General features: G+C 44.2%; 3 protein-coding genes across 3 annotated transcripts; 1 reads left to right on the plus strand and 2 right to left on the minus strand.

Moving 5' to 3' along the window:
• Positions 4,565 to 6,718, minus strand: LOC8063543 (peroxidase 2). Its single transcript, XM_002463216.2, has one exon. The coding sequence runs from the start codon at positions 6,620 to 6,622 to the stop codon at positions 4,760 to 4,762; it is 1,863 nt and encodes a 620-aa protein (XP_002463261.1). The 5' UTR covers positions 6,623 to 6,718; the 3' UTR covers positions 4,565 to 4,759.
• LOC8063544 (peroxidase 2) lies at positions 14,599 to 16,073 on the plus strand. Its single transcript, XM_002461055.2, has 2 exons — positions 14,599 to 15,049; positions 15,152 to 16,073. The coding sequence occupies exons 1-2, from the start codon at positions 14,669 to 14,671 to the stop codon at positions 15,908 to 15,910; spliced, it is 1,140 nt and encodes a 379-aa protein (XP_002461100.2). The 5' UTR covers positions 14,599 to 14,668; the 3' UTR covers positions 15,911 to 16,073.
• On the minus strand, positions 20,360 to 21,901 carry LOC8073084 (peroxidase 2). Its single transcript, XM_002463217.2, has 2 exons — positions 21,510 to 21,901; positions 20,360 to 21,400 (listed from the first exon to the last, which is right to left on the minus strand). The coding sequence occupies exons 1-2, from the start codon at positions 21,843 to 21,845 to the stop codon at positions 20,642 to 20,644; spliced, it is 1,095 nt and encodes a 364-aa protein (XP_002463262.1). The 5' UTR covers positions 21,846 to 21,901; the 3' UTR covers positions 20,360 to 20,641.

The raw sequence follows: 22,193 nt of genomic DNA on the forward strand, positions 1-22,193 counted from the left end.
GGTCGCGCAATAGTTCGGCCGCCGTATAGTCCATGTATTCCGTGCTGCCTTGCATCTGCTTGAGGCCTTGAAAACTTTTCGGGTTTCTAGAACTGTAGTACTTTCGTTTTTATTTGATAAATATTATTCAATCATGGAGTAACTAGGTTTAAAAGATTTATCTCATAATTTACAGATAAACTGTGTAATTAGTTTTTATTTTCGTCTATATTTAATGCTCCATACATATGCCGCAAGATTTGATGTGAGAGGAAATCTTGAAAAGATTTTGGTTTTTGGGTCAACTAAACAATCTCGCTAGTAGGGCGATCGGCACTCTCTGTAAAACTTTAATTGCTTCCTGCTTTATGCCTTGTTTAGTTCACCCAAAAAACTTAAAACTTTTTAAGATTCTTCGTTACATCGAACCTTGTAGCACATGTATGAAGCACTAAATATAGATAAAAATAAAAATTAATTACACAGTTTGTCTGTAAATTGCGAGACAAATCTTTTAAGCCTAGTTACTCCATGATTGGACAATGTTTGTCAAATAAAAACAAAAGTGCTACAATATCGTTTTCTAAAAAAAAAATAAAACTAAACAAAGTCTTAATAAATACAGGCACAACGCCTGATCGAGAAAAAAAACCAAACTGGCTAGCTAGCTTGTCAGATGGGTTGAATCTTGGGTATTCCTTTGTTAGTGTCTAGTGAGTCGTCATTCAGCTGTTGCCTCTAACCTTACGACCGACGTGCACCTTCGCCGGTCGCCATGTAAGCATAGCATAGAGATAGAGGTCGCGCCCGCGCTGCATGTCCCACGCTGCCAGGAGCTTAGGACACTGGAAACCAGCAGTACCGCCACCACGTCATGTCTGGTAGGCTAGGGTGAGATTTAGGAATGAGGATTATAGAATTGTCTCCCACTCATGTCTCATTCACTCACATGAAAAAAATACTTTTATTATACATGCTGCCATGTGCATATTCCCTTATTTAGATAAAAAGATTTTAGATTGGAGTAACTAGACTTAAAAGATTCGTCTCGTGATTTACACACAAACTGTGCAATTAGTTTTTATTTTCGTCTATATTGAAAAGTTTTTGGTTTTTAGGATGAACTAAACAAGGCCTTATCTTGGAAAAAAATTAGAAATAAGATATGATCTGTACTAATATTTAGTGACATGGTCAATATGTATGTGTAAGATAAATAATTAGATTTTCATTTGCAGAAACAATAAATTAGTACAAATTCCTTTGAAAAGAATGAGAGAGAAATTTTATTTGTTAAATATAGAAATGCTAATATATTTGATATACATATATATAAATATACCTATATATACTTATTAGTGCATAAAAAGTTGGGTATTCCTGGGAATACCAGGAATACCCGGTGTATCCGCCCATGGTATTCTAACAATTAACTGAACTTGTTTGGATCCAAAGGAGTTAAACTACTCCTATTAGATCATCCTCAGTGGAAGTTTCATGACACAGTTTCTATTGAAGATGATCTATATTTTAGAAAAAAAGTGCATAGAAATTTCATAGAGGATGAAACTCTCTCTACATATTATTAATATAACATCACATCAGCATATTTAATGTGTGTAATACTCTAATAAAACTTCCACTGGCACTGACCTTAACAAATACGGTAACTATTAATTCTATGCATGGATCAATAAGCCAGCACTCTCACACGGGTTTCATATGCACATGACGCGTACGTGCTTGTGCATGTGTGATGAAACGTTCTAGCATATTATCCAGCATATACGTGTCGATCGTACGTGCTTTGTTGCTGCAGGTTTATCGTGCAACCGGCCGGCCGCCGCGCCCGCGCGTAGCATACTGCCTCCGATCCGCGCGCGCTTTGTGGCGCACGCATGCGCAGTGCAAGCGCGGAGGTGCACACGTGTACTCTCCAGCGCGGTAGATGGACGGGAACGAACAACGCGAGTCGATCGGCGAGAGAGCAGCTGACCGCCCCGCGAGTCGACGAGAATGAAGCGCAATCTGACAAAGAAGTCGCCGCGCCACACGCGCTAGCTAGTGCCTTGTATGCGAAAAGATTTTGGATTTCACTACTGTAGTATTTTTGTTTGTTTGTGCTAAATATTGTTTAATCATGTATAGACTAACTAGAATCAAAAGATTCGTCTTGCGATTTATAGTTAAACTGTACAATTAATTTTTATTTTCATCTACATTTAATACTTCGTGCATATGCCGAAAGATTCGATGTGACAGAAAATCTTGAATTTTTTTTGGTTTTTGGGGCTGACAATGCATGCATGTGCCTATATATTGCAGATGAACATATACAGTACTATTCGTAAAGAAAATCATTTTAAATTTAGACAAGATTTAAATTAAATATTAAAATATAAATTATAAATAACTTTTAAATTATTGAGTTTAGAAATATAAAAACTATATAAATAAATTTGTCTTAAAAAATAATTATATATATATAACTTTTTAATAAATATTTTTATATAAAAATAAAAAGTCAAAGTTATATTTTTGATACCGTATCATCATTATCTTAAATGACTTTTTTTTCGGATATGAAGGAAGTAATTTTTTTTAGAACTGTTACATTTTTATGACACCACAAAGGGTCTTTGGTTCAGACAGCAATAATTGTCAGTCGCGTGGCGTTGAACTCTTATTTTTTTTTAAAAAAAAAATAATCCTGTTTTGTGTGACGACAGGGATGATGTTCATGTCCCTCGATGGAGCGCACGCAGCTTTGGCGCGCCGCGTGTGTGCATATATGCATGCATTGGGACGGGCGTACGCGAATCCCATCAAAACAGGGGAAGGGAACATGCACATCATGCATGCGAGATAGACCACGAGAAGAATTGAAGCAGCTCACTGCTGCTCACGTACAGCTCAAGCAGCTGACCAGCGGCGATATTATCTCAGCAAGTACTAGTGTTTGTTATTATTAGGGGTTTCTTTAAAAAAAATCGCCGCGCGGCGCACGCGCTTTGACTCTTCGAAGTCGTCTGATTGGATTTTTTTTTTAAAAAAAATCATGCATACTAAATTGAGTATATATTTTTTGGAACAAGTTGTTTACATTGCAGTAGCGAGGGTCCAGGGATAACCGGAGCGTCTGAGCAGCAGGTTGCATGCTTGTTTTCTAGCCAAAAATCGTCACTATTTACATCATTTTACATTGGCTTGAAAAGACTAATACTCACTTTAGTACTCTTATTACTTAGGACGAAGCCTCTCCATATACTAGTAGAGAACAGATCTTCAGTTCAACACATTAGTCTTGAATCCAAGTTTGCGTTGAAGAACCTTTAGTTTTGGGAGATTAAAGCCTTTTAGTTCAGGTTGGTGTTACCAGCTCTAACTAAAGATCCTTGACACATTATTAGTATCACCTGAACTAAAGGTCTTCCACTCATTAGTTCAAAAGGAAAGCATCACATCCAAAGTCTCATGTGCTATATAGGTGTAGTGAAAAGGTATGTGTGCGAGACAATACATAAGGTCTTGAGTTCGAGTTTCATGAATCATACATTATTTTTTAAACCCCGCAGACTCTAAGGGCATGTACCTTTCGCCCCGAATTAATTCCTAGTTCCGGCTGCAAAAACCAGAACTAAATCTCTTTCCCAACTGAGACTATAGCCCATTATTTTTATACCAGTGTCCAGATGTGTGTAGCATGCATATGCCATTCTCACTACCTATGTGTCGTTAACTTCATGGACGAGCAGGTACCAATAACGCTCCATAGTCATCTCTCACGGTCACGGCCACAAGGCTACGCCACGGCCCACGGCTGTAGCGGCCAGCAACATCTTGCTTGACTGCTTGCTTGTTGTGCTTTACGAATTCTCTGATTGGGTGTTGGGCACTGGTCCATGAGAGCCCATCTATTTGTGTACAGAAAGGCCTAGCGCCCTAGCCCAACAAAGGCCCTTGAACTTCAATGCGACTTTTAATGGAACTAAAGGATCCCGCTCGCAAAAAAAAAAAATAAATGCAACTAAAGGATGGAAGGGAAATTTTCACCGCTATCAAGCCATTGCTCATGCTGGTAGCTTTGGCAAAATCATGGCTTCCAAACTTTGTCCTCGAACAATAAATAGTTCATAGAGCCGTTCACTCCCATTTGCCACTGTCAGATCAGTTAGCTCTTTGCTTGAATTGCTAGTTGTTGGTGTGTTTGATAGAGTAACAATTAGTTGGCTTTTCATGCGTAGGAAGACGACCAAATTATTCCATATCATGCTGAAGCAAGAGGTCCAGTGCTAGAATCAAACAAGCATAAATGTGCCTCTTTTCATGCTTGTGTTCGAGGCAGGGGCGACACCACGTTCAGCTTTATTGGTCCCAATGCACATGGTAAATTTTGGTTTTATTTATCACTAAGATTTACCACAAATTTTATAATACAATATACGTGCTCTTTTAGCGTAGTGGTGCGCTAGGTTTAATTTATTGCTAGCTTTGCCCCAGGTTCGAGGTAGGGCATGCACCACAAAAAAAATCATAAAAAGATATATATTTAAAATTTCAAACATTTAATAAGAGATATAGAGTAAATAATTCCACTATATATAATTTATATATGTACTGTAAGAATGAACATATACAGTTGAACTCTAAAAAATAAAAAATGTATACACCATGTTACTAAATCAACACCATGATTTAATTTAACGTGGCGTGCATGCATGTATATGGACACCTCATGCTCTTGGTCATGTGGCAGTGCATCTGATTAGATATATAGTTATTAGTTGGCCTTGACCATCCAGCACTTCTCTCTGATCTCGCCGTCGGCGCTGGTCTTGATTCCGACGCGGCCCATCTTCACCATAGCCGCCATGAACTTGGTCTCCCACAGCCCCGGCGTGAACGCGTTGGCGGACACCATGTCCGCCGTCTGGTTCGACGCCAGCAGCGCGGCGTCCGACGCGAAGAGCACCTCGTGGTTGAGCACGTTCCTGTAGTACTGGCTGTCCAGGCCGTCGGGTGTCACCGCGTCCTGCGGCACCGTGGCGTCGCCGCCGTTGCACTGCGAGGTCAGCGTGCCGGAGAGCGTGGCGTTCATGTCAGAGACGTGGGGCGGTAGGCGGTCGGAGAAGGACGAGCAGCGGGAGCGGCCGACGGTGTGAGCGCCGGAGAGCGTGACCATGTCTTCGGCGTCGAGCCCCTTGGCAGCGAACATCTCCTTTAGCTTCTCGAGGCTGGCGAACGGCGGGGGAAGGTTGGCGAGGGCCTCGCTGTCGAGCGACGCGCGCCCGTCGTAGCGGCCGGCCGGCATGTCGAAGTAGTCGACCGCGTTGTTGCTGCTGAGGAAGAAGGTGGCGTCGCGGCCGGCGAAGGCGACGATGTCCGCGCACGAGACGACGCCGGGGCAGGCGGCCTCGAGCGCCGCCTTGGCCGCGTCGATCACCTCGAAGCCGCGGAGGCTCTGGTTGGGCGCGCTCGCCCTCTCCGTCGGCTCGCTGGAGCCGGTCGTGTTGAGGAGAACAGAGGCATCGCACCCCTGGACGAAGCAGTCGTGGAAGAACAAACGAATGAGCCCCGCGCCCGTGCCACGGTTACTGTCTATGGCACTCTTCACGGCCTCCCTCACAATGTACTCGGCTTTGGGGCATCGATCCTTGTAGTAGCCGACACTAAGCCCTGAAGGAGCGCTGCTTGGGCTTGGGCTAGGAGGATAAGTGGGTGGGATTGAGATTGAATTAGATGGGGTTGGGCTGGGACTAGCCGCCGGTGGACTCGTGATCGATGGGCTTGGGCTTGGGCTTAGGCTAGGAGGATAAGTGGGTGGGATTGAGATTGAACTAGATGGGATTGGGCTGGGACTAGCCGCCGGTGGACTCGTGATTGATGGGCTTGGGCCTGGGCTTGCACTTGGAGGGTAAGTTGGTGGAATTGAGATTGAACGACTTGGACTTGCACTTGGAGAATAAGTTGGTGGACTCGAGATCAATGGATTTGGGCTTGTACTTGGAGGATAAGTTGGTGAACTTGAGATCGATGAGCTTGGGCTTGCACTTGGAGGATAAGTTGGTGGAACTGGACTAGGGCTTGTGCTTGGAGCGTAGGTGGATGGGCTTGGGCTTGGACTTGGTGAAAGATTTACGTGTGGGTTTGCACTTGGAGGATAAGTCGGTGGAGTTGAGCTGCTACTTGGAGGATGAGTGGCTGGGCTTGGGCTTTTACTCGGAGGATAAGTAGGTGGGATCAACCTCAACGGACTTGGACTAGGAGAATAAATAAGTTGGCTTGGCCTAGGAGGATAAGTTGGGGGGAGTGATCTCAATGGACTTGGGCTAGGCGGATAAATGAGTGGAGTCGGGTTCGTAGGATAAGATGGTGGATTTGAGCTCAATGGATTTTGACTTGGTGGATAAGAGATTGGGCTTGGGATAGGTTGAGAATTAGTGGGCATTTGGCTCGGGCTAGGGCTTGGGCTTGGATGATAAACAGGCGGAAGAACAGAGCTCCGTGAGCTCTGGCTCTGGCTTGGCGGATATGTCGGTGGACTTGAGCTTGGAGGATTAGAGATCTGGCCTGCCACGGCCTCAAGGAGCGCTAGCAAGATTACAGGGATGGCGGCGGGGGCGGCGAGCTTCTGCCTCACCATGGTTAATTGCTGTCGCTCGATCGCTCGCTCCGCTGATGGTCGTTTTTCTTTGCACTTGCACAAGACAAATCGGGTGTTTTGCTCCGGGATTACGCGCGCCCTGCCGATTTATAGTCGCCATGGCCTGCATAGGTGCAGCCGTGCAGGGAAGAAATTAAAGCGTCAGGAATGTCGCCGCCGCGTCGTCTCGTCGCCCCGCTGGCCGGGATCTCCGCACGTTGCAACAGCAACAGGTAGCTCAAGCGGTTGACCCGGAGTACGGTGCTTTGCGTGTTTGGTGTCTACCAGTACGACCAGGTAGGCAGAGGTACGTACCAGCGCTCCTCCTGTTATGTTAAGCTGGGATTGGGCGGCGCCCAAATGATTGTGCGTCCGGTGATGCCTGCATATTGGTCTGAGCCTCAGATCAAGGTTCTGAAATTGCGGCAGGGATTATTTGCTAGCTAGCTTTGCGTGTTGGCAGCTGGGACCGAGTGAATCGAGTTGTTTTCTCAATGCAAACACATGCATGCGGGATTAATGATGAACAGCACAGCTAATCCTTTGCATTATTTCTGCAGGTTTACTTTGACATTCGTGACTGATCAGACGTGATCGAGAAATACTCCTACCTGTACTCTGTCACCCAACTCCTGTCGGTGATATTGTGATAATATTTAAACATGCATGCCATGTGATGTCGGTCTTTTACACCGGCCGAGGTACGGTGATTGTTTTCGCAGCAGTGGACAAATGTTAACGCACGATGTCGGCATTCAGAGGGCCGGGGGGAATAATTGCGGAACCTACAAAGAAAAATTTAAGACTTCACCTAAATACAAAATCTAATTACATAATCAGAACGCTCGTCTCAACTGATCTCGATAAAAATTCATTTTTTAGATAAAGGAATATAGATAGTCTATCCCACGGTCTCCATGATGTTGTAACATGGCTCATTGACGAAACCAATGCGTCCCTTTGAATAGCACCTGCAACAAAGTTTTAGGTCTACATTTGTCAAAAATAATTTTATTTCTTGATATCCACAACGACCAACATAATGCGGCGGCGGCAGTCAATAAGTTCGGATTGTGATTTGTTCCCCCTCCTTTTGACCAATGATTAAAAAGATCATTAACATATGTGGGTTGGGCAATGCCCAAAACCATGTGTACTGCTGTCCAAGTATGGGCATAATTGAAAAACATATGCTGGACTGATTTTGGAGTATTACAAAAAGAATAACTTGTATGACCCTTCAATTTCTTTCTGCTAAGTTGTCCTTTGTTAAAATAACCTCCTTTTTAAGTACAACGTAAAGACTTCTATTTTCATGGGTAACGTGGCACGATAAATTTCTTGTGAGATCTACACACCACTACTGACTAAATACGCATACCTTGATCGAACTGTAAATAAACTATTCGAGTTTAGAGACCAAACAAAGAAGTCATTTGCAACTTGTAGCTGTAAAGTTGCTACTGCTGCCACGATCCTATCCAATCCCTCAAGTTATTTTCCAATAACGCTCTCCGAAAAGAAACATTAAGTAGAATAGATGACAACACATTTGATACAATGTCATATTTCGTGTGTACTATGTTGAACGATCTTGGGAATTTAGTTCGGAGAGAACAGCTCCCAATCCAAATATCTTCGTAGAACCTCGTTTGTTTTCTGTTTCTTACATTGAATATTCCAAGTTGATTGTTATCAAATTTTGTCACAACAAATTACATAAGATTTGTGAATGGGTAAAGTGTATGACCGACCCTTAAACTTATGGTGGGATATGTTATACTTGTCCTCGTTTTCATAAAGTTTATCAATTTAGTCTTTAAACTTGTCGAGGTGTGTCATGAGAGTCCTCATACTACTCTCAAAGTGCGTCATTTTAGTATCAAATAGTATCGTTATTTTGGTCCTTAAACTTGTCAAGGCATGTCGTATACAGACTTTCGTACTCTCAAGATGCATCATTGTGGTCTTAAAATGTATCATCGTATGTCATGTCAGTCTGTTTTGGCTCTTAATATTTTGTATTGATTGACCCGTGTCGGGCGCTAATGTGGCATGCATGTTGTTGGGTACCATAAACCGGAGTACCCAAGTTAATATCATAAAAAGCCCAAGACTCTTTTTCAAAACAAATGCCACGGCCCAAAATCACCTGACCCTGAAAAGGAGGACAACTGGGCCGCCCAAAAGTCATCCCCTAAACGGGCCGAAACTGTCCCACCTCAAGGCCGACCTCGAGCGACAGCGAACATTTTCCGTCCCGCCTGAGGCCAAGCCTCAGTCACAATTTTCGTCTCGCCCGAGGCCAAGCCTCAGACGTTTTTCTATCTCGCCCGAGCCCAAGCCTCTGACAGTTTCTTCCGCCTCGCTCGAACCCAGGCTTGGGCACCCTTTCCCCAATAAAGGCATTCTGGGGTTTCCTGCGCACATTAAGCAACTGTCATATGGCAGATGGGACGTAGGGCACGTCCCTACGCCCATGCTGTGCAAGCAAGGAATAGCATGTGCTATTCCACCTTCCCCCATCACTGTGTGTACAATCGGCTCAGGAGGAATGGGCTGCGTCAATTCCTAGCTACTGCAGCCACGAATTTGTCAGGGCTTCCAAAAGACGGATTACAGAGAAGAGGCCTCGGGACATAACTTAGAGGAGGAACAGGGCTGTGGCATGAACAGCAACGGGCATCTCGTCTACAGCATTAGGCATGGCTTGACACGAGCAACAGGAGCGATCACACCGCGAACACGACAAACTACAATGTCAGAGATGGACCACCTTACCTCCCGTACGACACCATGTCCCAATCCACGCTCAAGGCCAACACCACGACATTGTAAACGTAAACACATGTACCCCCTCACTCCTCTTGAGCTATAAAAGGGGAGAAAGGCCTCATTCGAAGGAGAGGCCCAACACACGTTCACAACACAACCCAACACCAGACTGCAGACGGTCAATCACACCAACGATTCAAGTCTCATATGCCACATTAAGCCGAGACCTGGGACACGCTCCCTCTCTCGCATCCCGCTTGTAACCCCTACTACGAGCACCTCAGGTGCAGGATAATACAAGTCTCGTCTTCACACTGGACATGTAGGGCACGCTTAGCCTGAACCAGTATAAACCTTTGTGTTCTTCCTGCATCATCATCTGAATTAAAAGACACGTAGACACATATCACTCGCTAGTGTCTGGACCACGAGTTCAGACACCGACACATGTTGAATATGTGAATATGTGCTCACATGGAGCTAACGTGAACTTAAATTTTATATGATAATTTATATGCTCCAATGACATCTAGAATTTTCTAATTGATTTTGCATTCGAGATTCAGATATAAAAGGATCAAAAGGTAATGTACCAAAAGGCTTTAGAAAGTACTCCCATCTCAGAATAAGTGTCATCTTTCCGAAAAGTCAAATGCTTTTAACTTTAACCTATTATATACAAGAAAGCATTAATATTTATGGTACATAATCAGTGTCATTAGATCAATGGTTGAACATATTTTCATAATAAGTTTATGAGATATAAATGTTGCTAATATTTTCTATAAATCTAGTCAAATATAAATAAGTTCGACCTACCTAGAATCCAAAACTGAGACTTAATTTAGGACGGAGGGAGTAAGGGTCAAAATAATTTTTAGTATCGTACTGCTATCAATAATAACTGTCCATTTTTTTTAGAAGTACAACACAGACACTTAAGACACACACTCAACTCTATGAATACATATACGTAAACCATAACTTTATGAGCACCTCTAAAGACTTGAGCCGATATATTATGAGATTCATAAAATTACTATAGATGTCTCATTGTTGATAGGACGTCGTCTGCCATTGAAAATCTTAGAATAATAATTGTTCGATGGGATAGTAATAAGGAGGCAAAGGCGATGCATAGTTGTAGTGGGTTTGACTCTAGCATGAGCAAAATAGGCCTTGTCCGAGCCGCTGGGCCTGGCCGAAGCCTGCATTTGTTACTAGATATGGTCTAAACAGTGAGGAAGTAAGCCCAGGAAAAAACATCAGCTTCAACCTAGCCCAAAGTATGTTTTTTGGTTTCAACTAAAAAGAAGCTGGCGGCTCACCCAGGCCTAGGTCCGGCCCAAACTTGGGCCTTGTTTACTTCCAAAAAATTTTGCAAAATATAAATAGTAGCACTTTCGTTTGTATTTGATAAATATTGTCCAATTATGAATTAACTAGGCTCAAAAGATTCGTCTCGTCAATTCTGACCAAACTGTGCAATTAGTTTTTATTTTTATCTATATTTAATACTTCATGCATACGTCTAAAGATTCGATGTGACGGAGAATCTGAAAATTTTTGCAAAATTTTTGGGGAAGTAAACAAGGCCCGTAAAAATATATGCCCGACTTTCCCATTAGGCATTATTGGAAATGAAAGTTTCACCCCTAAAATCGTTAGCTCTTTTCAGGTCCAACCCACAAAACTCAGGCCTTGTTTAGATGCAAAAAGTTTTGGGATTTTGACATCGTAGCATTTTCGTTTTTATTTGACAAACATTGTCTAATTATGGAGTAACTAGACTTAAAAGATTCATCTCGTGATTTACAAGTAAACTGTGCAATTAGTTATTCTTTTTATCTATATTTAATACTTCATGCATGTGTCGTAAGATTCGATGTGACGGAAAATCTTGTAAAATTTTGGGTTTTTGGGTGTATCTAAACAAGGCCTCAGATATATATATTTGACTCCCACAAACTACAAGTGCACGAAAAACTATAGAAACCATGTGGAGAAAAAGTATGATCCAAGGAAGGGGCCTCCATCTTTATTTTTGAAAATATTTTTTTATGCGTATCCATGTTAGCTTGTACCCTGTGAGTTGCCTAGGAGGCACGGATTCTCAGGAAGAGTTTGGTTTTGTGGACGAGGGTGACCGTGCCAAAGGCATGTGAGGGCGGTCACGATGGGCAAGCAAGCTAGTGGGACCAATGCAAGATGGCAAGTGGGGGCAACTACGATGAGCAAGTCGGGGTGGAGGTGCCATCGTTTTTAATCCATACATTATGGTCTTATTCGAAGGTTGCCGGATTTATCTCACTCCACATATATTAGGATGGATTAGGGTGTAATTAATTTAGTTCTAAGTTTTACTTCAATCTATTCTTAACACATGCCGATCACATCAAAAAAGATCTATATATGCAAAGTATCCATATTGTTTAAATGCTTCGTAGCTATTTTATTGTGAATGAAAAGATAATAATAACCTTGGGGACGCCATGTTGGATTGTGGATTGTCGGTGGTTATACGCCGACACCGGCTAGCTTCAGCTTGATTGCTAGTCTTATGTTCCTTTGTTACCAAGAGTTAACGAGTTGATCCCACGAATTTACATCGGATTGGGTTTGACGTTATGATTATTTACTGAATTGTGGAACATGTGTTGGCCGTAGAGAGCATATATATTGCCATGAAGCAGTTAAAAAAAAAAGATACTGACGCACAGGTAGCATCGCCTGCGTGCCACCACAAACTGAGGCCTTGTTTAGTTTACCCAAAAACTAAAATTTTTTCAAAATTCTCCGTCATATCAAATCTTGCGACACATGTATGGAGCATTAAATATAGACAAAAACAAAACCTAATTGCATAGTGTAAATCACGAGATGAATCTTTTGAGTCTAGTTAATCTATGGTTGAATAATATTTGATAAATAAAAATAAAAAATGCTACAATATTCAAAACCAAAAAATTTTCAGAACTAAACAACACGTGACCAATATGGTTAGCGAATTAGCGTTGACGCCGTGACGGAGAAGCTATGTTGTGTATGCGATGCTATTATTTTACAGTCCTTTGTCAACGCCCCTGGCCCTATACCATTAAGTATAGGCCTTGTTTAGTTGAGAACTGTAATATTTTTGTTTTTATTTGATAATTATTGTTTAACTATGAACTAATTAAGTTTAAAAAATTTGTCTCGCAAATTATAGGCAAACTGTGCATTTAGTTATTTTTTTGATTTTTAATGTTTCATGTATGTGCCGTAAGAATCGATGTGACAGAGAATTTTGAAAAGTTATTTGAGTTTTGGGGTGAACTAAACAAGGCCTAAGGAAACAGAGTAAGCTGCCGCCGGACACTCATGTATTATATGTAGTACCAGTACTATAGCTAGCTATAACACATACTCCCTCTATATAGGATTTATAAGTCGTTTAGGACAACAACACGTTCTCCAAAACACAACTTTGACCTTTTATTTTTATAAAAATATGTAGAAAAAAATAATATATATATACTTTTATGAAAATATTTTTTTATGTAATTTTCATATTTGCAAACTCAAAAAAAAGTTATTGACCCAAATCTTTTCCAAAACGACTTCTAAATTCTATATAGAGGGAGTACCATTATGTATTAAGAATTAGGATTTGTCTAGTGACCAGTGAGCGTTCAAAAACACTCGATTTTTTTTTATCATTGATCTGGCCATCCAATGGTTCACCACTCATCCTAAATTCCATGTCTTGTTCTTCCTGAAGCCCGATGCTCCACCGCCCCACCGCGGCGCAGTTGTGGAGCTCCGAGGAGACCTTACCGTGCCCGTGGTGACCTCATTAGTTCTTACCCTCCCACCACCGGCGTCATGACTATTGTTTCGCCACACCAACCTGATCTGATTGCCTCCTCCGGCGCCTGTTCTAGCAACATCACTGCCATCTCCGCCTCGCCACCGTCTCTCCCATCTCCACCGCCCGGCCTACCTGCCTCCCAAAGATTTCTTCTAAGGTTGTTGGAGATGGAAAAGGAGAGAGAAGAGAGAAGAGAGAGGAGAGAAGAGAGAAGAGAGAAGAATCAATTATTTGTTTAAGTACAAAATGGAAGCTTCGTTCCCTGCTGCATTCTGCTCATTTAAATATCATATCCTAGGCTAGCTATATACTCTTACTACACTAATCGATCACCAGATCTATGTGCACGTGCATGCATGGCGAGTCGACGATGCATCGAGCTAGCTAACTACCGGTCGGTGAGCAAGAGCTAGCAATGCAATTTGCAACGACGTGATCGATATATGTGTTTAATTACTACCACTCCGGGTCATCGTCTCCGATCTCTGCAATGTTTGCGTAGACCCAATCGGCAGAATAATGGACTGCTATACCGATCCTAACTATATATATAGTATATAGTACATGATTAAGCTGATCTTCGAATACAGGAAGGCACCTAACAATTAATCTACATACTGTTAATCTACTATATTTAGTATTACCTGACAAATAATCGACCCAACGGCATGATCAGCTTAATCTACATACTGTTAACGTACAGTCAGTGCGGCACTCTCGTGTCTGTTCTTTCTTCTCCCAAATGGCATATACATATGTACGATCTTAAGCTGATCTAATAGAGCAAGGTTAATTAGTCTCTGTATGTAGTGACCTTATCTACTCTGACAGTATTTCAGCAAAACTTGTGTGAAATTTCGGGGTAGCTGCTAGCTGAAAGACTGAACGCAACATCGAACAGAACGTTGGAGCTACTAGCTCCCAGTTCCAGTCGCAGGCAGTGCCACCCCGATGGAGTCTAGATATCATATTACCAATATTCAAGTTGTCACTTGTCTTGTCAGTATATAGTGTGCCTGCAGCATGTTGCTAACAGAAACCATTTGACTCGCGGCACCAACTGCTTCAAATAAACATCAGAACTATATATTGTTGGGAAATGGGAATTTGACTGGAACAGGAGGAAGCTTATCCATGCATTGTTCCAGGCATATGGAGCCTGCAAGATGCATGGTCTGGCAGTAGCAGCCAGCTACAAAGTCAGCAGCTCTGTGTCTGACTGTCTGTTTGGTTTCGATATCAGTTCAGAAAACTGAACGCCGAGTTGTATTAATTTGGTTTTAGAAATTGCCGAGTTGTGTCCATGCAGCATGTTGTTACATGTTCCCGGCGCGTGCATCCCGGGCTGATCCGAAGCGGGCACCAAATTATAACAGCCCTCGATCTGACTTCCGGTTCCGCCGGGTGTGTATAAATTGGTGATGCTGTGCTGTTACTCATCACTCACTGCAGTAACAGCAGCAGCAGTAGCAGAAAAGATGGCTAGGCTTGGCGTCATCGTCTTGGTTGCCCTGCTCGCCGCCGCCGCCGCTCAAGCGCAAGGGTCCTACGGCAGTGGCTATGCTGTTCCTGCATTAAGCTTGGAGAGCGCCCCCGTGCCGCCGCCGATCTCAAGCCCACCACCAGCCCAGACTCCACCACCACCGGCTTCAGCTCGGCCAAAGCTGAGGTTCGACTTCTACAAGCGGTCGTGCCCTTACGCCGAGGAAATCGTCAGGGAGGCCGTGAGGAACGCCACCAATGTCAACCCCGGCCTCGGCGCCGGCCTCATCCGCATGGCCTTCCATGACTGCTTCGTCCAGGTACGTGTTTCCCGATGCTAGCTTCCAAAATTTGGGCCGTGCATGGATGCAAATGCACTGCCTTGATGCCCGACCACCACGTATTTGTTGTTGCATCGTCAGGGCTGCGACGGCTCAGTTCTGCTCGACCCGACGCCGGCGAACCCGCGGCCGGAGAAGCTCAGCCCGGCAAACTTCCCCAGCCTGCGCGGCTTCGACGTGGTGGACGCGGCCAAGGCGGCGCTCGAGAAGGCCTGCCCGGGCGTCGTCTCCTGCGCCGACGTCGTCCAGTTCGCCGCCCGCGACGCCGCCTTCTTCCTTAGCGGCTCCAAGGTCTACTACAGCCTCCCCGGGGGACGCTTCGACGGCCGCGTGTCCTTCGAGAACGAGACGTTCACCTTCCTGCCACCGCCGTCCTTCAACCTCTCCGAGCTCATCCAGAACTTCAAGGTCAAGGGCCTGAACGTCGACGACCTCGTCGTGCTCTCCGGCGCCCACACCATCGGCCTCTCCCACTGCTCGTCCTTCCTCAGCATCTCCACGCCGCCGTCCGACATGAACCCTGGCCTCGCCACCGTACTCAAGAAGCAGTGCCCGGCCAAGCCCAATTTCACCAACGACCCCACGGTGGTGCAGGACGTCGTCACCCCCGACAAGCTGGACAACCAGTACTACCGGAACGTGCTACATCACAAGGTGCTGTTCAAGTCCGATGCGGCCCTTCTCAACTCGACGGAGACGGCGAAGAAGGTGGCCGAGAACGCCTTGATCCGTGGGAGGTGGGAGAGGAAGTTCGCCAAGGCGATGCTGAAGATGTCGCTCCTCGACATCAAGACTGCCGCCAACGGAGAGATCCGGAAGAAGTGCCACGTCGTCAACTAGTTCTTAGATTTGTTTCCTCGTAATAAGCACAATTGCTTTGTTTGATTTGATTCTTCGTGTTGCATCCAGATATCTGGTTGTTTTTTTGATATTGAGTTGGCATAAGATATGATGTACTCGATTAGAGACCAGATGATTCAATAAATTAAGTTCCTACTAGCTAGTTCTTGTTTTGGCAGAGCCTCAAAGCTCCAATTTTTAAATTGAATTGTGACCTATATTAGGTTCATTTCACAAATAATACATATACTAATGACACCTACATGTGCTAAACCCTAAGAGGAAGAGTCAATCGCGTATGCCTGTGGCTATATTATAGTAAAAACCACTCTTTTCTTTTGAACGGTAATGTCAAGTGTTCTGCTTTTTCATTGGATTGGAGTAAGGAAAAACGTGGAACTACACAGCCTCAAAGGACAAGGAGTATGTAGAAAACCAAAGGAAAAAACGAGTGTAAATTGTATACACCCGGTGTACATTGTGTAAAATGCTTAGGATTTGTTTGGTTCAACCATGACTGGTGGAAAAGTCGCTATGAGTTGTAAGTCCTTTTTGGTAATTGAAACAACTACAAAACCTACTCCTATGAAATCTACTCCTCTCTCTATCTCCCTTGGAACAGCCGGTAGAAAGAAACCCAAAAACATTTGAAAAGTATAAAGTGAAAGTCAAAAATAGAGTTTAAGGTTTGTGAAAATTGTACACGTGAATGTTGTGACTTCGTGGAAAACTACTTCAGGTTCCACTCGTTCGGTTGGTGTTCTGTTTTTTTGGCAGTGGAAGCACTCTCCAAAAGCTGAACCTGCAGACATAATCTTTTTTTAAGAAGTTGGCAAATTGACACATGCTGTGTACAGTCCAAACACAACACAACACAACACGTATATGTCGATGTGTTGTTAGGGATCTGTCGTCACTGTGAACAATGTCAAGTGAATTATAGTTCAAAAACTTTAAAGCAACACACCTTAACCTATTAAAGCTACTTCACCCATAGGCAAGTAGTAACCTTAAAACTTCTATAAAAGCATACTAAAACGAGTTTGTAGAAGTATCACACTATACCAAGTCCTTAGTCATAGACACACCGACAATATTATCCTTAGGAGCAAAATAAGAAACTATGATCTAAAAACACACTACCAAAGAAAAGATCCTAGAGGTCACTCAAATGTTACTTTCACACAAAACATAAACTAAGGACAAAGCAATATCAAGACATGATGAAAAGCAAGAACAAAGAGGAGGACAAAAGACAACTAGATCTTTTGTCCGTGGTCTCAAGAAGTTAGAACTACCCCTTAATTCATATTGGAGCACAAGTGTTGAGCATGACACCCTCGACTATAAAAATTGCCTCACCTATATACTGGCTACGAGGTTCCAAAGATTCAGCAAGAGGAGGACTCTCATCATACATGTATTATGATGCAGTTACATGTACGGACGGTTGCCTTTCTTCTCCGACAGTGCATTGCTTTGGCCCAACCTAAGCAAGCAAGCAGAACTAAGTGAATTTTACTTATCAGCTGATATATGATCCTCTAAGTAGTATGTTTCGATCCTAGACCATCTCCAACAATCGTCACCCAAAATACAAGACCCATTTGTTCTTTGGTAGCGCTATAGGTAAAAGGTTCCATACCTATTTTTAGTCTTCTCCAACAACAAGACCTAAAAGACAACACTCTTTGCAAATAGGTCTCGAGAAGAGAGGATACCCAAATTTGGGTTATGCCTCTCTTCATACCCAAAGTGGGTCTTCTGTATAGGTACTCTGTTGGAGGCTATAGGTATTGTGTTGAAGACCTATTTTGGGTTTGGGTTTCCAAATGGGTCTCCTGTTGGAGATAGCCTAAGGTAGCATCGGTGGTGGAGGAAGGGGGCCTATGCCCTCTCCTCGTCGTGGGATGGACAATTTTGTTTTCATCATTAGTACTCTTCTTGATGAGCTAGGCCAAACATACGATGCAAAGTGAGAAGTGAGCAAGAACTTAGTAATACACTCTGATCGATCCCTAGCCGGCCTGTTGAAGATAATGTACATCGAGCAAGTGAGGACTACAAAGACTATACTACTCTCCGATCCTTCAGTCCCTCATATCCCATTAATTCATCTCAGCTAGCTAGTGATCTCATTGTCGACGACGACGACGACGACGGTGCATTGAAGGCCAAGCAAGATTAGACTATTGATTGATCAATTTCCCAATAGTCGAGGGAGCATGATAAGCAGGACACCAACAAGGTCTCTTGAGACCTAAAACCCCACACGTTCGTTAGGGACCTATCAGGGCATCCGGTGGCTATGGGTTGTCTTAGCCGGCCTAACCGTTCTAGGGCTTCGCCGTCGTTGAAGCAACAATCATTGTCAATAATGAAGAACGTGGGGAATAGTAGATTAGAAGATATGATAAAAGATAATAGATATGTTTGATATAGGTTTGATTGTGTGTTATCAGTTGGTTGTTCATCCTATGTTACAAAACTAAATAAGATTCTCTTTATATTCGGCCATACATGTCTTATCCATACGAACTCTTTCCTTCATCACATACGAGGTCAAATATTTAATCTAGAATAATCAAGTATTGATGCAGAAAAATATTGTTAAATGACTGACAGATCCAGCAGATAAGTTCAATAGCATATATCGCATCATCAAGCCAATGATGACGCACCTGGAAACGCTTCCCCTCTGCATGAACAGCGTGCACACGATTTGATCTTAATTGATAAGTCAAACAGTTGCCAGGTTTGCACACCAAAGATTCAGAGATTAATCATGTTGCAACTAAACTCCGGATCGACCAGCTGCCAACTGCGATGTACATAAAAATATTCTCATGTTGCATGCAAGCTCCTGCCTTCATCAACAAGCCCTGAGTCCCTGACCTCTGTTCCCATGCATCATGTGGAAGGCAATGCAACCAAGCAAGTCTCGTCATCAGTTCATCATGTACACGCGCTTCACTCAGGTTCTTTTGCTTGGCTGTCTTCATATCATACGTCGCTCGATCTGCAGCCGCGCGAGACCACCGAAGAGAGCAGAGCAGACACACCTGTTAGCTTTTCCAATAGTCAAATCAACACCAGAGCATCTCATCACACGTGCGGGAGTAGACGTAGAATGGTATAAAAAGTATGCAGTAGTGTGTATTCCTTGAACAGTAAACTAGACCACCTCATCATCCTTTGACTGTCATATGGTCCTTTTTTAATAAATTTCAACTTGATGCAGTTGTCGAACATAGCTCGAACCCTCGGATATAGAGGCCGGATTGTTATCTATTATCTAAAAAAAATTTAGCCAAGTGGAATATGCACTCGGCTAACCAAGCGGAGAGAACATTCGAGTGACTACTCATTCGGACAAGTATGAGTGTCAAGAGCAACATTTTACAACAAAATTCATTATTATGACTGCGCAATAAATTGGTGACGATAAAACCTTTATTGATGCAATGTTTTATTACATTTTTTTTGCAATATATATCAACCTTTGCAACACAAGTTCCCAGGATTATTTTTTTTAGAAAGGCGGCAAGAGCTTTGCCGTATTTTTATTAGACGAGGAAAAAGAAAAACAGAAAATATTTACAACAACTTACATAGCAACTCGACTTTAAACTACTATGGCACACATGCCAAAAACCAAAAGACTAACAAAAGGAAAAAAAGTAACCGGTTCCAAACCGCTGTATTGCACTAGCATAAACACCTACTCAACCATAGTGCTAGGTCTTGTTGCCATTTGGTATTGTTGAATTTCATCCTTGCACAGCTGGGCTACTTGGATCGGTTGCAGATGTTTTTGTTGGAAAGTTCTTCTATTGCGTTCCTTCCATACGTTCCACCAAAAACAGATCATGACACCATCTATCTTTCTACGTTCACTTCTATCAAACTTTGCTCGACATTTGCGCCAGTAACCATGTAAGGATCCATTCATTCCAACCGAGTTTAGCGCGTATAGATTGAGCCATTGTTTTAAATAAGACCAGACTTGCTTTGCGTAGGTGCAGTCTTTGCAAAGGTGAGTTGGCGTTTCTGGGTCCATTCCACATAGTTTGCAAATGGGATCATTTGCCCAATTACGTTTTATCAAGTTGTTGGCAGTTAGAATTTTCTTGTGCAGAAGTGTCCACGCAAAGAATCGGCATTTAGGTTCAGCTTGTGCTTTTCAAATTGGTGTTAAATTCGTTGTAATATTGTCAACTAATCTGTGAATGGTACGGTGGCAATAACACCAACCTCTTGCAATGAAAATCAAGATTGTCACAATGCAACACATGTCGCAACATTTTTGCAATGTGGCAATGACACTTACCAATCACAACAAGTTTAGTACCACCATCGCAATGTCTGTGGCCTTAGGGGTATTTTCTAGTAGTACTGTGCATTAGATGGAAAATCCAGTCATGAATCACAACAAATCCATCATTCAGGTTCAGCCAAAAAAACCAAGTCGTAGCTTTGTTCAATCATCTGTCCCTAGTCGATGAGTACATCTTGTGGAAAATTTTATTCTTCTTTTTTTGTGTGAAATACATCTGGAAAATTGAATTAAGAAAACCAACCCTGATCATCTGAATGAAGAATGAAACAATAAGGAAAGAATGAAACAACATACTCGCTTCAACAAAAGAAAATATAGAGATCAATAAGGTGCCGCTATATATATCTCTGCAAAGGTATCAGAGTCGCGCCGTGCTGATACCGTCGCAATGGCTAGTTGGCGACATGGCAGCTCTTCCTGATCTCGCCGTTGGCAGCGTTCTTGACCTCGATGAACGACATCTTGAGCATCGCCCGGGCGAACTTCCTCTCAAACCTTCCTCGGATGCCAGCGTTCTCGAGCACCATCCTCGCCGTCTGCGTCGACGCCATCAGCGCCGCGTCGGATTTGAACAGCACCTTGTGACGCAGCACGTTCCAGTAGTACTGGTTGTCGAGCTTGTCGGGGGTGACGACGTCCTGCACCACCGTGGGGTCGTTGGTGAAGTTGGGGTTGGCCGGGCACTGCTTCTTGAGTACGGCGGCGAGGCCAGGGTTCATGTCGGACGGCGGCGTGGAGACGGTGAGGAAGGAGGAGCAGTGGGAGAGGCCGATGGTGTGGGCGCCGGAGAGCACGACGAGGTCGTCGACGCTCAGGCCTTTGACCTTGAAGCTCTGGATGAGCCGGGAGAGGTTGAAGGACGGCCCCGGCAGGAAGGCGAACGTCTCGTTCTCCACGGACACGCGGCCGTCCAAGCGTCCCCCAGGGAGGCTGTAGTGGATCTTGGAGCCGCTGAGGAAGAAGGCGGCGTCGCGGGCGGCGAACTGGACGACGTCGGCGCAGGAGACGACGCCTGGGCAGGCCTTCTCGAGCGCCGCCTTGGCCGCGTCCACCACGTCGAAGCCACGCAGGCTGGGGAAGTTTGCCGGGCTGAGCTTCTCCGGCCGTGGGTTCGCCGGCGTCGGGTCGAGCAGCACTGAGCCGTCGCAGCCCTGATAGATGCAACAACAAATAAGTGGCGGTCGCGCATCAATTGGCAATGCATTTTGCATGCATGCACGGCCAAATTTTGGCAGCTTGCTAGCCTTGGGATTCACGTACCTGGACGAAGCAGTCGTGGAAGGCCATGCGGATGAGGCCGGCGCCGAGGCCGGGGTTGACGTTGATGGCGTTCCTGACGGCCTCCCTGACGATTTCCTCGGCGTAAGGGCACGACCGCTTGTAGAAGTCGAACCTCAGCCTTGTCCGAGGAGAAGCCGGAGGTGGAGGAGTCTGGGTTGGTGGGCTTGAGCTCGGCGGCGGCATGGGGGCGCTCTCCGGCGGGCTTGCTGCAGGAGCAGGAGATTTGCCATAGCCGTAGGACCCTTGGGCTTGAGCAGTGGCGGCGGCGAGCAACGCAACCAAGACGAGGACGGCAAGTCCGGCCATCTTCTGCATGCTGTTGGACACCGTGCTCGAAGAATATGGGAAGCTGCTGCTGCTGCTGCTGTGTGAGTTGGGGGCTGTTCATGTGCATGCCAATTTATATGCACCATGGAACTGCCAGGTCCTCTAGCTCGCTCCGGAATGCACGCGTTGGGAACATGCTTGCACGAAAAACGCCAGTACAAATCTGTCTGGAAAACCGCCTATACACAACTCTCAGGATTGTTTTTCTAATGACAAAAACACAACTAACTCAGCATTATATTTGATCGACCCCTCTGACTTTTTGGGCTAGTACCAAACTATGCAGCCAATGCAGACATCACCACATGTGGGATAGCGGACATCTAGCCCACTACT

Source organism: Sorghum bicolor, chromosome 2, assembly GCF_000003195.3.
Source record: "Sorghum bicolor cultivar BTx623 chromosome 2, Sorghum_bicolor_NCBIv3, whole genome shotgun sequence".
In the NCBI taxonomy this organism is placed as follows: Eukaryota; Viridiplantae; Streptophyta; class Magnoliopsida; order Poales; family Poaceae; genus Sorghum; species Sorghum bicolor.

Excerpts from the sequence above, each read along its gene's own strand:
- LOC8063543 (XM_002463216.2), bottom strand. The coding sequence starts at position 6,622 with ATGGTGAGGCAGAAGCTCGCCGCCCCCGCCGCCATCCCTGTAATCTTG.
- LOC8063544 (XM_002461055.2), top strand. The coding sequence starts at position 14,669 with ATGCTGTGCTGTTACTCATCACTCACTGCAGTAACAGCAGCAGCAGTA. Across the intron at positions 15,050-15,151 it reads TCCATGACTGCTTCGTCCAG|GGCTGCGACGGCTCAGTTCT; the intron begins GTACGTGTTTCC and ends TTGCATCGTCAG.
- LOC8073084 (XM_002463217.2), bottom strand. The coding sequence starts at position 21,845 with ATGCAGAAGATGGCCGGACTTGCCGTCCTCGTCTTGGTTGCGTTGCTC. Across the intron at positions 21,401-21,509 it reads TCCACGACTGCTTCGTCCAG|GGCTGCGACGGCTCAGTGCT; the intron begins GTACGTGAATCC and ends TGCATCTATCAG.